The sequence below is a fragment of the Microtus pennsylvanicus genome, chromosome 19 (assembly GCF_037038515.1).
Source record: "Microtus pennsylvanicus isolate mMicPen1 chromosome 19, mMicPen1.hap1, whole genome shotgun sequence".
In the NCBI taxonomy this organism is placed as follows: Eukaryota; Metazoa; Chordata; class Mammalia; order Rodentia; family Cricetidae; genus Microtus; species Microtus pennsylvanicus.
The window spans coordinates 22,322,997-22,337,783 of NC_134597.1; the positions used below are offsets into that span (position 1 = coordinate 22,322,997).

Genomic DNA, 14,787 nt, shown 5'->3' on the forward strand with positions numbered 1-14,787 from the left:
GGCTGTCCTCAGAGGGGGTTTGCAGTTCTGCTGGCTGTACTGCAGACCTCAGAAATTCTTAAATCCAGCCAGTATTCCCCCAGCATATGTAATGTGATATTTTGATGCTTGCTTACTCCATCTTCGGTTTAATTAGCTTGAGAGACTGAAAGAATATGAAAACCCTTAGCGCCTGTGTGGCCAAGAGCTTTGCTTGGTTCTCTTGAGCAGAATGCATGGACTGGTGCTGATACATTAAAACTGTTTGAAAAATACTTGATGGGATTTTTTTAAATTTCTATAATTACTTGTGCTGATGTGATGTGATCTTTGTCTTCATGGGACACAGTTTACTATTATATATTTCCCTGGGTGGAAGAGTATTCCTCTGACACACACACACACACCACAGACACACCTACATGTCTTCAATATGCATATGAAGCATGACTAGCTGGGCTGATGTCCAGAGAAGACCAGATTCTGGACAAGGTTAAGAAACCAGGGAGCTTGGAGTTTTATGTAACCTGGCTTCCATTACAAGGATTGTAGATGCAGTGTGACATGGCTTAAACAAGGTTCAGTTAGTCGCCATAGAAGAACAGTAATTAGTTTTCTGATCTCGGTTTTATTTGCCCCAGAGCAAGCGTGAACTCAGTTTCTAGGCATTCACCAGCAAACATATACTGAGTGCTCAGTTACTGTGTGGAAGGAAGCACTGAGAATGCTCTGGAATTGTTGTTTGACAATATTTCTTCTACAAAGGTCACATGAGAACCACATCTGTGTCATATCTTCAAAATTTCAGATTTTTATGTGGTTATTTGCTTATTTTTCTCTGGACTATTTTATCCCAAAGACAAAGGAACATCTATTTGTATCCACTGCTCTTCAGTAATTCTTTTTTTTTTTTTCTTCATCAGGACACCCAGAAAGCAAAGCAGTTCCTGCCCTTTCTTCAGCGGGCAGGCCGTTCCGAGGCTGTGGTGGAATATGTCTTTAGTGGCTCTCGTCTCAAGCTCTATTTGCCTAAGGAGACTTGCCTCATCACCTTCCTGCTCGCGGGTGAGTGCGTGCCACAAGTGACTCCCAGTGTCCTTCCTTGGAGCCTCAAGCCCTCCTGTTTTCCCTCCATTCCTCCAAATACAGGCCTTTGGAGAATAGTTGGCAAGACGGCACAGGAACTCTTAGATGGAAGGAATAGAAAATGAATAATAGAATTCTCCTACGTGGCATTAGCCATTTGAGTTCATCTGTTCCTGCCGTCTCAGTAGTTAGCAGTTCTCGGGAGATGAACTGCACTACCCTTGGGGTTTCCCAGGGGATACCACCTGCTTCTTTTTCTTTTATTCAAATGTTACCAGAATCCCAGTCCTTTAGGACAATCTAGCCATGACACCGCTTTCACAGGTTCCTACGCCTGCAATAATTCTTGTTGACTGAGGATGACATGCTGGGCAAACCTTCTTCCTCTCTTTGCTGTCTAGTTGTTCACCTCTCATAGCCTGCCTTGCTGGGTTGCTTAATGTTTCCCCAGCCAGCGAGACTGTGTGAATTGTGCTCTCTGAACAACTTACATTTATGTATTCAGGGGATAAACCGCTTCATTTCTTCACTGCTGGAAAATAATAAAGGTATTTATTTCTAGTCAGCCCTTGCAGAAACTGTGGTCTTTGAAGAAAGGCTGCCATTCCATCCTCCCACCCCTCACCCTCATTCATCCACTCACAAAGGACACGTGCCGTTGTGTGCCCCAGATGCATGTTGCCTTTTCTGTTACTGTCCTGTTGCCTCAGCATTCTGTGGAATTCTTGAATAGAATTTGCTGTGGTTGAAGAGAAGCAAGAGCCTTGCTTTCTATCTGTCTGCTGCCAGGTTTCTTTGGCCCCTTTTTTTCTGGGAAGCACTGAGAACCTCTCATTTGTATAAGGGAGCTCCCTAAAGCCCCAGCTAAAGGGGTTGAGTTATGTGCGGTAAACCTTTCCCTGAACATCCTGACTGTGCAGCTCACTGCGTTTCCTTGTCTGTCCTTGACAAGGCTCCTACCAGTTTGATGGTGGCTCCCCAGCTCTGTAGGTTTCCTGAAAGGCTCAAGGGACACGTGACTCCATGCTCATCATGGGCAGTTGTGGGAAGGACGCTTGAATCAAATCCACACCTGACTGGAGGGCAGTTATAGTAAGGTGAAGCTGCAGGACGCTGCAAGTCTGTTCCTGTGGCGTTTGTGCCCTGTTCTTTAGACTCTAGCTGAAAGCTTTCTTGGCTCTGAGTTCTTGTTGTGGGGTTTAACTATATATTCAGCTCGTTCTCTGTTCTACCCCCAAAACCAAAATTAGCCTTTTGACAGTATGGAGTTTAGTTCAGGGTGAAAATAGAAAAGGTCTGAGTGTTTCCCGGGAACCTGACCTCAGATCCATAGAGTAAAAAAACACTGGTTTCTAATCTCGGCTCCTTAAATGGAGCCAGCTCAAGGTGTGTGCTTGGTAGGAGAGTTTTGCAGGGTGCTGCTTGTAAATCTTGCTTAGAAGGAAGCCATGTTACTGTAGGACGCTGCATCAACCAATTCCTCTGTAGACCTGGCATTATTTTAATCGTCATACTTCCTAGACGTTGCCTGTGTTAACTTTCACAAAATAAAGTCTAGACATTTCCTATCGGGGCTACCACCTTCTGATTATATTTCTTAGCATGTATTTGCTGATGGATGCAGGAGAGAATGTCAAGTGCTGTTGGCTTGAGCCTTGGAGTAGATTATGAAAGCCATAATCAAAGCCAATATGGTGATAGAAACTGGTTAGAGGAATGGGGTAATTGGTTTGGCTTTGTGTGTGTAATATTTATAGTTTCCATGGAAATGTTCAAATGTTCAGGTCAGGGAGTACTCTGTATGTATGTAGTACTTCAGGTTCTTTGTGTGCCTCCAACACAGCTTTAGGAGTAGTTTAATCCACTCCATATGTGGAGTAAACAACCCAGAAACTCCAACATAAGTTAAGGATTCATATGCAGGCAGAAAAGATACGGTTCAGGGAGTAACAAAAGACCACTGAGCATAGTTCTCATGTAGCTAAGGCGACAGAGAGCTTGCACATTAATCAGAAAATCACAGGTGACCATTGTCAGTATATTTTCATCAGAGTTTCGACCAAAGGCAGATTTCAGATGATTGGAAAATACCATGGAAAGGAGCAAACTTACCAGATAGAGATTGCTCAACCCAAAAAATCTAACAGAGAATGAAAGATACTGCATAAAAAGAGCTGACTGGGTAACAACGAAAAGGGATGTCTGTGTCCTGGGTACTTCTAATATTGAGGCATACTTTTCAATCATGAAGGTGATATGTTGGAGTTGGAAAGCTATCGAGTATAGCTATTATTTTTCTTAAACCAGTTATAAAATGCTAGATAAAAACTCAATAAAATCTTCATATAAAAAAAGATGGAATAGCCAGACCTGGTGTTAAAACCTATAATCACAGCACTCGGTAAATGGAGGCAGTCTGATCAAGAGTTTGAGGCCAGTCTCTGCTAGATAGTGAAGCCAGCCTGAATGAGGTGCTGTCTCCAAAGAGGAGCGTGCAGGGATGGGGAAGACAGAGAAAAATCCTAGGAAATGTGTGGTTTAAAATGTTGAGGATCCTCGTTGAGAACCCTAGAAATGAAGGAGATTGTGGAAGAATAAGAGCACAGTGCCTGGAGGAGTTACCAGTTAACTAGAACATGGGTGGAGTGAGAGTCTGCTTAGAGAGACTATTTGTGACAGTGAAGGGGAGTGTAAGCATAGACCTGGAAACCTGAGTTGTGACTGTCTACCTACAACAGTCTGTTCTCATGGTAGAAGATAGGTGTCATACACTCCACATCATATAAAATGATACAGCAAAAATGGTCTCTATTTGCAGCTAGGAAAGACTTTGCATTTTAATTCTCAAGGGGAAAGTCAAGACATTTGTTGTGATCAGTTCCCTCCTTGCTGCTCTCATTAATCCCAGCCTTTTGGAGAGCCCTCTGTACTTGAAGGTGGGGTGGACACTTTCCATTTTTATGTGGCCATTTTTGGGCAGACGGCCCCACAGCTTGATAGGGAGTGGCATTTGGCCCGAGCCAGCTGGTCTCTCTGTCACGGTTCCTGCACCCCTGTACGTGAAGTGATTGTTTAGTCAGATGGGATAGCAGGTGGGGCTGGGAGAGTCAGCTGCAGCTAACAGGTCAGTGCCTCCTGACAGCTCCCGCCCTTTAGTCCTTTCAGCACCTGGCTTAGGTTTGGTCAGCGAGCAGATGACCTTATCCCATCAAAGCTGAGAGTCTTCAAGGTCCCTAAGCCTGCCGCTGTAGCCTCCTTCACACACTCATTTTGTTCTTAGAGGCAAATGCTCCTGTCCTGAGTTAGCAGGAAGCCGAGAACCCCTGGGATCTTGTGCTTGTTTTAAAGCATCAGTTTTCCTTGAGTAGCATTTAGTAAGCTTCATACATTCCTTCTCTTAGAACAAAAATAGCTTACCTGTACTCTTTGATTTCAGGTTACATTCACTTGTCATGTGTGTTTAAGCTGTATTTTGGCATCTTGTCTAAGGTAGACTGAAGCATATATTTGTAAATCTTGTGCCTCTTGATTCACATTTTGTGAACATAGAGTATGTGTCCTGCTATTGCCATGACCTTTGCGTGAAGTTTTCTCAGTGTGAATCACATAAGGCCTTTTGGGCCATGCTGAAGGCACAGTTTGGGAAATTGTCATACTGAGTAAGCATAGCAGGTATCAAGTTAGTATCCTGTAACAAAATGCTTTCTCCAGAATTAGAAGAGAAGAATAATTTGAGGCTTTGGGTTAAAGTAACATAAGGAGTCATATTTAGGTATTTGGGATCTCTTACCAACCTAGATTGAGACCCACACATGCCTCTGTTTGCCTTCCCTTGTTCTTAAAGGGGGTGGATCTAGTCTGGTGAGTTACAAGCCAAGGTGATCGGGGTGAGGGGCCAGGGTAGATAGCTCTCACCTTACATAGAACTCATGGGACAAACTGCCTAGAAGGCAGCAGCCACTTGGCAGGGGTTCCCTGTGAGTCACAGCAGGTGACTTATAATTAACCGGTTATAGCACATGAAACAGGACTAGAAAATGAGGCTTCCCTTTGCCTGCCCTTTGGCATCTATTTTACTTTTCTGTCTCTTTTTCTGATTATTGCTCCCCTCGGGATGCAGTCTGACTAGGGAGGCAATAAGGTTCTAGATGCCTGCATTTTAATGAGTGGTAGTGGGTTTGTGCATGGTGAATAAAAGGTGTGGCTATGTGTCTGTCCTTCCACCTTGAACGTCTTTGAATAGTGTTTCATTTCTTTCCTTCACTTTAAAGTCTCTCTCCAGCCTGTTGTAATGGGAATATCAACTGCTTGTTTCAATAGACCAAAAACTTGTAATGAGCAGAAGGGAGGAGAGGTAAACAGGAGTATCCTTCTCATCTCCGGGCCCCAGGAATGGTGAATCCCCATTGATTACCAGTGCCTAACCAAATTACACAATTAAAGCCAATGTATGTTTAAGTGAGAAATCCCATTCTGCTATCACAGAGGTGCTAATGAATCAGGCTGTTACTGTGGTTGTGTTTGCTGGGCTTCTATCCTTAATTAAGCAATTACAGGGTCTGCTGATACTTATGAATTCCTTTCAGATGCTTTAATTGAATTGCAACTTAATGGATATTTGTGAAGTGGGGTATTCTTTCTCTTGGGACTTCCCAGTTTGGATGTCTCCCCTGCCTGTGTGTTTTCAGTTGGGACCCATCACCCGAAATGGACAGCTTGACAAGACACTTTCCTGAAGTTTCTAACTCTTTTCGTAGCCACATTAGAGTTAAGTTCATCTTAGATCATCCTAAAAGGTCACTTCTAGGTAATAATTAGTACAACAGGTTTGGGAAACATTTGTGACAAGGCCAAGAGTTTTTCACAAGTTTATTCAAAGGAAGATACATAAATTAGCAGATTATTTATGCTCTTGTAGGGGAAACAACCATATAAAGCCAAGGAATAATGAAATTAGAATTAGCAAAAGTATAAGCAGCATACCATAAGAATTGTCTTAGTTCCTTTTCTGTTGCTACCATGAAATACCTAAGCTAGAATGGGTAGTGTAGGAAGGAAAAAAGTGTATAAAGTAGATTTGGGCTCTCAGTTCTGGAAGCTGGATCATTTAAGATCCTGGTGGTGCCTGCAGCTGCTTTCTTCTGGTGGGGACCTCCTGCTGCTTCAGCTCAGGGTGGAAGAGCTGAAGGGCAAGTACGTGAATAAAAGAGAAAAAAAACTGTGAGGGACAAAGTCACTCCTGTTAGCCTACTCCTACAATAAGTAATCCATCCCTTAAAGTCCCTGTCTCCCAACACTGCCACTGTACCAGATAGATTTCAGCATGAAGTCCACTGGGGACGGACAGGCATGGGAGAAGCGTAATACAGGATGGCAAGCCAGATTCAAAGCATAGCAAAAGTACAGAGGAAAGAATACGTAATTGAGGGAGGGAAAAGTCTTCCAGGGGAGGTAGCATTTGAGCATCCAAGAAGATTCAGAACTTTTCTTTTGGCCGAACAATTTTGTATCTGTTCTCAGAAGAGTTTCCTTGAAGGATGTAGTAGTGATCGTGACTTTTCTGTTTCTGTGTTAGTGAATAAACATCCTTCTCAAGGGCTTTCCTGCCGTTGAGCTTCAGTGCTTTGGCCTCATCTTGAAGTCTCTGCAGGTTCACCATTGGTCAGGCAGCTAAGGATGCAAACCTCTGATTTTAGCTCAGTTGTCTACCATCTTTAGATCGTGACTCAGTCCCCAGAATGGGCTGCCTTGTAAGTTATGAGACAGTCAATGGCATGGTTATTTAGTAATGTTTCTCTCTGGGCATCATCTTAGGAACACAGAAATACATTATAAAGTTATAGCATACTAGCAGCTAAGAATATATAGGCATAAAGGGGGAAAGGATAAAGTAGCCAGACTTGGTGGTTCACATCAGTAATCCCAGCACATGAGAGGCTAAAGCAGGAATATTGCCATAACAACAACAACAACAAAACAGTAGGTAAGAAGAGCATACCTGAAATTACAAACACAAGAAAAGCACTTGGAGATTCTGAAACAGTAACAAGCATTGTTTTACTATCAGAGAGCTAAGGCCAGCTTGCTCCATATCCCAAGAGCTGTAGATTCAGAGACCAGTGTTGACTGACTACTGGTTTGGGCTAAGGCAGGGCAACCTGGTGTGTGGTATTTCAATGGAGTCTATCAGAAGAGAGAGACTTGATTAGTAAGAGCCTAGAAATGCCCATATCTGGGGGTGAGCCATAGTTCTCAAAAGGTCAGGCCTGTGGGACATAATGGAGTGTTTCAGGGGAAGAGAGGAAGGGCTTTGATTTGTTCAGTAGCCACTTCAAATATATTTTTTATTGAGGCAAAGTAATAAAGTCATCAGTAAAAATGAATTTTGTTCAGCATAGCTCAAAGCAGCCTCAGGCCTTGCATTGAAGGATTCTAGTTTCCAACTTTCTTGTGCTGACTGACCATCCTGCTTATCTTGGTATGATGCTGATGATCAGGTGATGAGGGAGGCAGCAAGGACCCTCTGCAGTTCTGTGCTAACCTGTGTAGCCAGGGGCTTCTTACCAGAGAGTAAGATAGTCACCGTCATGGCACCCTCTGTGGAGTCGTGTCAAGTGTCTGTGGGCCTCTAAGTCTGTGTGTTGGATCCACACCATCTCATGGGTGTGTACCAAAGAAAGGTACCCGTTGTATAACCCTCCACTAGAAGGGGCTCTACGAGTGCCTTGGCTAGTCATGAGAAGGTTCCCTGTTGACTCTCCTAATCTGCAGAAGGCTGCTAGTGCTTCAGAGGTTTTGGTTTAGGTGAGATAAGGGTGATCTTGGCTAGAAACAAAACCGGTTAGAGCCTTGAGGATTAGCCAACAGCAGCGCCACTAGCATTTTCTTTTCAGTTCCTCCTCCTTCCTTCCTACTTTGAAGGGCTTTATTCTGAGTCTTCCTAGGGCAGAGAAGGATGAAGAGAAGTTTTCAGAAATCTAATAGCTCTCCTGGCATGTATCCAGTACTAGCACCCGTCTGGCTGTGCCCATTCCATTCGGTGGCTTTTTCAGAATACATTTCAGTATAGGGTTGTTGTCAGCTTGCTGGCATTGCCTATTAGCCACTTACTGATGTAACAGCATCCTTTATTGGGCTAGTCTCCACTAACTGAGCCTTATGGGGGCGTCTGTTTGACCAGAAGTGTAACAAACTACGCCTGCTCTTCATGCTACGCAGTATGGGAAGGAACACGAGCTGGGCAAGGGACTGGAGATTGAAAAACACACAGACACACACAGGGGGAGGTCATTCTTGAAACAGGCATGCCAAGAATGCATGGTAGCTTATATAGGGTCTCCTTGACTAAATGGCCACACCCCAACTCTTGGGGTTTTTCAGCTGCAAGCCCACCAGAAACCATTCCCCTGCCATCAGGAACTCCCGAGGGTCTCATGCTCAGTGCAGCTGCAAGCATAGGAAAAACAAGTTGTTTGCAGGAAATTCGGGGTCTGGGGTCCACAGTCCCCAACACAGTAGGATTGTAGAAGCAGACCCTAGATGTAAGACAGAGAGAGTAAAAGTGGTTTGGTGATTTAAAATTAAAGGGAGGCTGGAGAACTGATGGCTCAGCAGTTAAGGGCACTTGTTTGTGGAAGACCCAGATTTGATTCTCAGCACCCACATGGCAGCTCACATCCAACTCTAGTCCCAGGAGATCTGGCACCTTCTTCTACCTTTCATGGACACTAAGCAAACGTGGTGCTTAGCTCTGTGTGGCAGGAAAAGCATCCATGCACAGAAAAAATAATAAATATTCTTTTTAAAGAGAAATGCTGTGACGTCTTGTAGTAAGCAGTCCCAAGGCGAACAGTATCATTAACACTACCTGTAAAATGTATCTTTGTTGCTATGGGAACTACCTCTCACATCTTTTCAAACCAGCTTAAGGAGGTTTTACGTCACTTAACTTGTTTCTCATCATTGAACAGTGAAATGGTCTTTGTCCCTCTCTTCTGCCCCAGGTCATTTCTTTCTCTCCTTGCAGTTTGTTCACAATTATAGGCTGGATTTGAACAAGATTGTACAGCTTTAGTAGGAGCTGCATACTTAAGTTGTCTGTGGTTTGGGCCACCATGCACATCCCTCTAGTTGGCCTTCAGAAGGCCTCACAGACTTGCACTCCTGGAAGTGGGAAGCACTCCCCAGGTATGAGGCCACTAAGACGGCCCTGAGAGCTGCTTATCATCTCAGTGCAGTAGCAGCATTTCCAGAATCTGATACAGAGTTGCCAGCACTGGCCTCGTAAGTGCAAGAATGAGGCATCGGGAATGGCGCCCACATGGACAACTGCATCCCCATAGAGCCTGAGAGAGCTTGGGAAGTAATTCTAGACACAAAATAACAGTGTTAAGCATGGCTTCTTGATAGCAGCACTTTCTCAGGCGGGCTAGAGGCAAGCACTCTCATTTAAGAGAGGCTTCCTGATTCAGCTATAGCTGCAAAACCTTGCAGCTCTTTTAAGAGGTCCTGCCACAAAACACTTAAATGGTGTTGATGAAAAGCTGACTGCATACTTTTTGGTTGTGGTAGGGACCTTGAAATGCCATGGAGTTGTGGCAGTAAACATGGCTGCAGCTAGTACCTCTGCCATGAGGCTAGACTCTCAGAAAAAAAGCTAAAGAATGGGCTGGAACCAGCCGTCAACGCCACAGCTTTAGGCCTACCCATATTGCTTAGCAAATTAAAGACTCACGTGGTCAGAAAAATAGAGATATGTAGTAAAGATAGATTCAAAGACGAAGAAAACCTCTAAACAGTTTACTGTGTATTTAAAAATATATGTAGGCTTGGGAGGAAAAAAGGAATTGGGAGGGGGGAGACAGTGCTGTTGGCGCACGCCTTTAATCCCAGCACTCAGGAGGCAGAGGCAGGCAGATTTCTGTGAGTTCAAGGCCAGCCTGGTCTACAAGAGTTAGTTCCAGGGCAGGCTCCAAAGCTTCAGAAAAACCCTGTCTCAAGAAACCAAAACAAACAAACAAAAATATGTGGATGGCATCTGAGACACAAATATTCATCACTAGAGCTTTTTTTTTTCATTTATTTTCATTACTTAGAAGTTATGAAAAGTTTTAACCATGGTTCCTTTTCTCTTTGCCTATGCTATAATAAAGAGATGTACATCTTCTCTGGCTCCCTGCAGGCTTCTAGAATGGGCTTTGGGAAAACTTCACATTGGAGCTTTCTGGCTTCTCTGTAGTCTTCTGTTTTACAGTAGACTAAACACTATGAACCCTCATGCATACCTTTACTGGGGAGGAAGATATTTAAGTCTACCAGTCAGCAGACTATCAGAGAAGTCCCCACTTCCCTGCCCTTGTGTGCCTCCTTTTCCTGAGCTTGTACATCTGCTAGTGATTTTTCTAGGGTTAATTTGGGTGTTTTTATTTTTAAATTGGAACATGGTGTCTGTCTCTTCTCTGTGTGTTTTGGATGCAGCCCCTGTGCTAGGCATGCGGTTATTAACTCCGCTGATACACCAGTTCACTCATTAGCATTTGCATTTTAAATTACAAACCAGAGCAGACGACATTTATGCTATATTTATACCATTGCCTTCTTCATGAATGATGTTGTATGTGCAGAGAATGCAGAAATAACTCGTGTAGAACCCTGATATATTTTAGTCTCTTTTTCAGCAAACTGCTATTTCTTTTTACTCTTGATTTTCATTGTTTAATAGGATTTTTTTTTATTCTTTTCCAAGTTTAGACTTACTCGTGAGTGCTACTGATTGGGAAATGCTAACGACAACCAACCCTCCATATCAAAATAGGCATATTGCGTAGAGTGGCCATCTTTCTCGTTCACGTGGTGTTCCTTGTAAGCAGCCTGCTTTGATTTGAGAAGAGCAGAGTTTTCTCCTTCCCAGAGTAGTGGGTGGGAAGACATGGTAACGGAAACTTGTTCTTGCTTGGATCTGTGCTCGCATCTTCCTCTTTTTAAAGGGATTAGTCAGTGGTTACTTGCTAACACCTGTTATTGCTCAGCACCGCAGGGGAAGCAAAGGAAATGGTCGGGCCTTCAAGGGGACATTTGGACATTTCTGCTGTACATATTAGCGTATAAAATGCCAGCACAGCAGCAGGCCCCTCAAGATGAGAGCTTTCGGTGGTTAAATCTTCTTGTGCAGCTCCTGTTCCTGCTCCTGGCAGATGAGAACTTCATCATATTGAGACCAAGACCCAGGTGAAAACTGCACAGTTCTGGACTGTAGACCTGTGACCGGAACCTTCCCAGGCCACCTGAGTGCTTGCTGAATGAGGGTCTCACCCATGTTGTTGAGCTTTTCCTATAATCAAGCACCTGATTTTGTCCCTTCCTCTCTTTTTGTTAAACAGTTCTTTACCCCCATACACACAATTAAAATTACACCAAAGGGGTTTAGAAAATTCATACTGAAAATAAAGATACATTCTGGCAGTCAAATCTTCAGGTGATCTAAGTTACTTTCCTTCTTTCTAAGAATTTTTCTCCTCTGATAGTCATCTGCTAATAGATTCTTGAATAAATAAGATATAAAGAGCTACCTCTGAGGCTGGTGGTCCACATACAAGTACTTCACCAATGCAGAGCCTGAGGCCTGGGGCTGGGATGTACTCTCTGGTCACTTACTGTCTAGTATGTGTAAGCTCAGTCTCTAGCACTGATTTTCAAAACTAAAATAAAATCTTGAAGCTTTAATATGTGTGATTACTGCACCTATGTCATATTCTAAACAGTAAAGAAATTATATGGCACAGGCAAAAAGCATTCTAAGCCCACTTTCAAAAAGATCTGCCTCCTGCTGTGAGTTTGAACTTTCATTACATACTGTCCCATCAAATTTATTAATCCCTTGAGTGGATAGGTCTAGTAGAATGAAGGGCTTAGGTTGGTCGATTTTGTTTCTTCCACATAGTAGCATTTGAGCTGTATTGCTTTCCTAAATTCTACTGATCATACTTGATGCAGACTTCTGTATGTCTTCTAATTGTATTAATTAGTTTCATGATGACATCTTACCTGAGTTGTACCAATTCAGAATTCTCCCTACAACATTCACATCCTGCCCGACAGGTAAATACTGAAGTCCGATCACCAAATGAACTCCAAGGTCAAGTGAGGGGTCCTTCCACTTCTATCATCACCATATCACAGTTCAGCCTGTGCCGATTTCCACCACACACCTTCACATTAGTTCATCTTCTCTGAACACAGCACACAAGAAATTCATTTTAAGGGCCGGGCGATGGTGGCGCACACCTTTAATCCCAGCACTCGGGAGGCAGAGGCAGGCGGATCTCTGTGAGTTCGAGACCAGCCTGGTCTATCTACAGAGCTAGTTCCAGGACAGGCTCCAAAGCCACAGAAAAACCCTGTCTCGAAAAACCAAAAAAAAAAAAAGAAAGAAAGAAAGAAAGAAAGAAAGAAAGAAAGAAAGAAAGAAAGAAAGAAAAGAAATTCATTTTAAGGCCTTATAGACAGAAGAAGACAGTAGCTTGGGTGATAAGTGCTTGCCTAGAATGCAGGACACTCTGAATTCAGTCCCCAGCACCGAATAACTAGGGTTGGTGAACCATGCCTGTAACCCCAGCATTCTAGGTGAAGACAGAAAGATCATACCTTCTTGGCTACATTGCAGGTTTTAAAATGTCCAGCCTGTACATGAAACATGAAAGAGGGAGAGAGAACAGCATGAAAAGTTGATATTCAAGATAAAATTAATATGAAATTGTTGCATACCTTTGTATGTCTTCTGTAGAAAAATCCTTTTGGATACATTCAGTGTTTACCACTCATGAAGACATCCTATACTAGGTCTTCTTTTGGTTTCTGGGCCTATTTCCTGTTTAACCTATTCTCTGGAAAGTAAACTGTGCTTTACAAAGTAGCCTTAAAAACAAGGAGTGGTGATTGGTCCCCAGAGACTCCAAGTGATAAGGCAGGGCAGAAGACATGTTGGCAGGTGTCACCTTGGCAATCCAATTCAGTGGTATGGCAGTGGGCATTTAGATATCACTCTGCATGTCCATTCAGTAACATGTGCAAATGCTACTGTCGGGTTCTGATGAGAGCAGTGGAGGCAGATAGACAGCTCACTAAAGAGCCCCGGAATCCTGCAGCCTAACGTCTGTCTCACGTTGGCTGTCCGGTTGAAGTGCTGGTTGTTGCCAGTCACTCCCATCCTGCTGAGCCGGTTCTTCAGGAAAGAATGTGCCTTAACTGTGTCCACACAGTCCTAGACACCCAGCCCTCTAGGAACCTGCCTCCACTATATCCTGGCTTCTGGCGGAAACCTTGAATTAAGTGGTTTAGGAATAAACTGCCTGACTGCGTTTGTGCAGATAGCTTCTCTCACCAGCTATCTGAAGTGCTTTTTGAAATACACGGGAGCCCTTTGTAAGCTGCTTTATAAGCTGTGAAGTCCATTGTTGCTGCTCTCTGCAGCCAGCGTGGCTCTACCCTAAGTAATGTCTCCTTGGCTCATGGCCAGAACTGGGTATTGCAAACTCTAGTAAGCAGGAAAGCCGCCCACCAGAGTCACTAGCAGCTGTTGCAGGTTGGAGGATTTGCAGAAATTGAGATTGCTGTTCCCAGATATTGGCACTTGCCTGGTGATGAATGACCGAGTCTGTGCAAGGGGACTCTGTATGCTTTCCTTCAGCCTTTTATTCTCAGCCCTCTATTGTGGCTTCTGCTCAATGGCCCCGTTGTGGATGAGGGCCGCTAAATGCTGGAGTGAGTAGCCTGCCTCTGCCTCCATTCCCTCCTTCAGTTGGCCTGAACTGAGACATTAAGAATAGCTCTTTGATCCCCTGATCTGAGATTCTTGAGGCAGGAATTTGATGGGACATAACACAAATGCCAAGGGCTAAGAATTTAACCTCAAGAGGGAAGAGAAATAAACTTCACCTGAAAGCATACTCTTTCAGCTTTATGAATTCAGCTTTGATTACTCTGCTCTTACCTTAACCCACACATCTCCTCTGGAATCACCTGGGAGGTAAGACCAAAGACCTGCCTGTTCTTATGTAGTCATTAGTGGATAGTGTTTGTTTACGATACGATAGCCCAAGAGTGATATTCTTCGATGGCAATGCCACTCTAATTTCTTACCACTTGCACATATGTGTGTGTGGAAGCTAGTGTTATAATGCCATCTTTCTAGAGGTCAACCAAGGCATGAGTGACCTCAGGTAAGGCTCCAGTTTCCGCCATCCACTTCTCACACACATGTAAGATGCTTGAAGACAGAGATACTGCCTGTCTTGTCGCTATTGACCCACCACAGCAGTGCACAGGATAGTGCTTGAACTTGAATGAATGGATGGGCTGACCTTTTGCAGAGGCAGGGGGTTGCACTTTGATTATTTAAAAATTCAGAAAATAAATTACCCTCGCTGTGTTCCTACAGAGTGGTAAAGCCATAGCGGTCTGATGCCAGTTCTAAAGCCAAATTGGGTTTCTCTCAAGAAAACCAGAATACTGCTGTGGTCTGCCCCAAAGTTGCAGAGCCCTGAACAGGTACATTAGCCTCTGTTTTTTCATAGGATAAGTAGGTTGAATTGGAATTTCTCTGGTTCATTACTGTTCTGATCTTCTAATAATAGCTTTTGCTTAGTGATTATTTACTATAGTTGTGGATTTAGCTCCAACCACAGCCTTCTGAGGTAATTAACATTACAATCCCTATTTTACAAA

The 14,787-nt window shown here is 43.6% G+C and overlaps 1 protein-coding gene across 1 annotated transcript in view; it reads left to right on the plus strand.

Annotated features, from left to right (window-relative positions):
- Positions 1–14,787, plus strand: part of Snd1 (staphylococcal nuclease and tudor domain containing 1) — a 391,403-nt gene that overhangs the window by 248,713 nt on the left and 127,903 nt on the right. Inside the window, exon 15 of the mRNA XM_075953759.1 lies at positions 903–1,044. Coding sequence (XP_075809874.1) covers positions 903–1,044 — 142 coding nt within the window. The remainder of the gene's footprint in view (positions 1–902; positions 1,045–14,787) is intronic.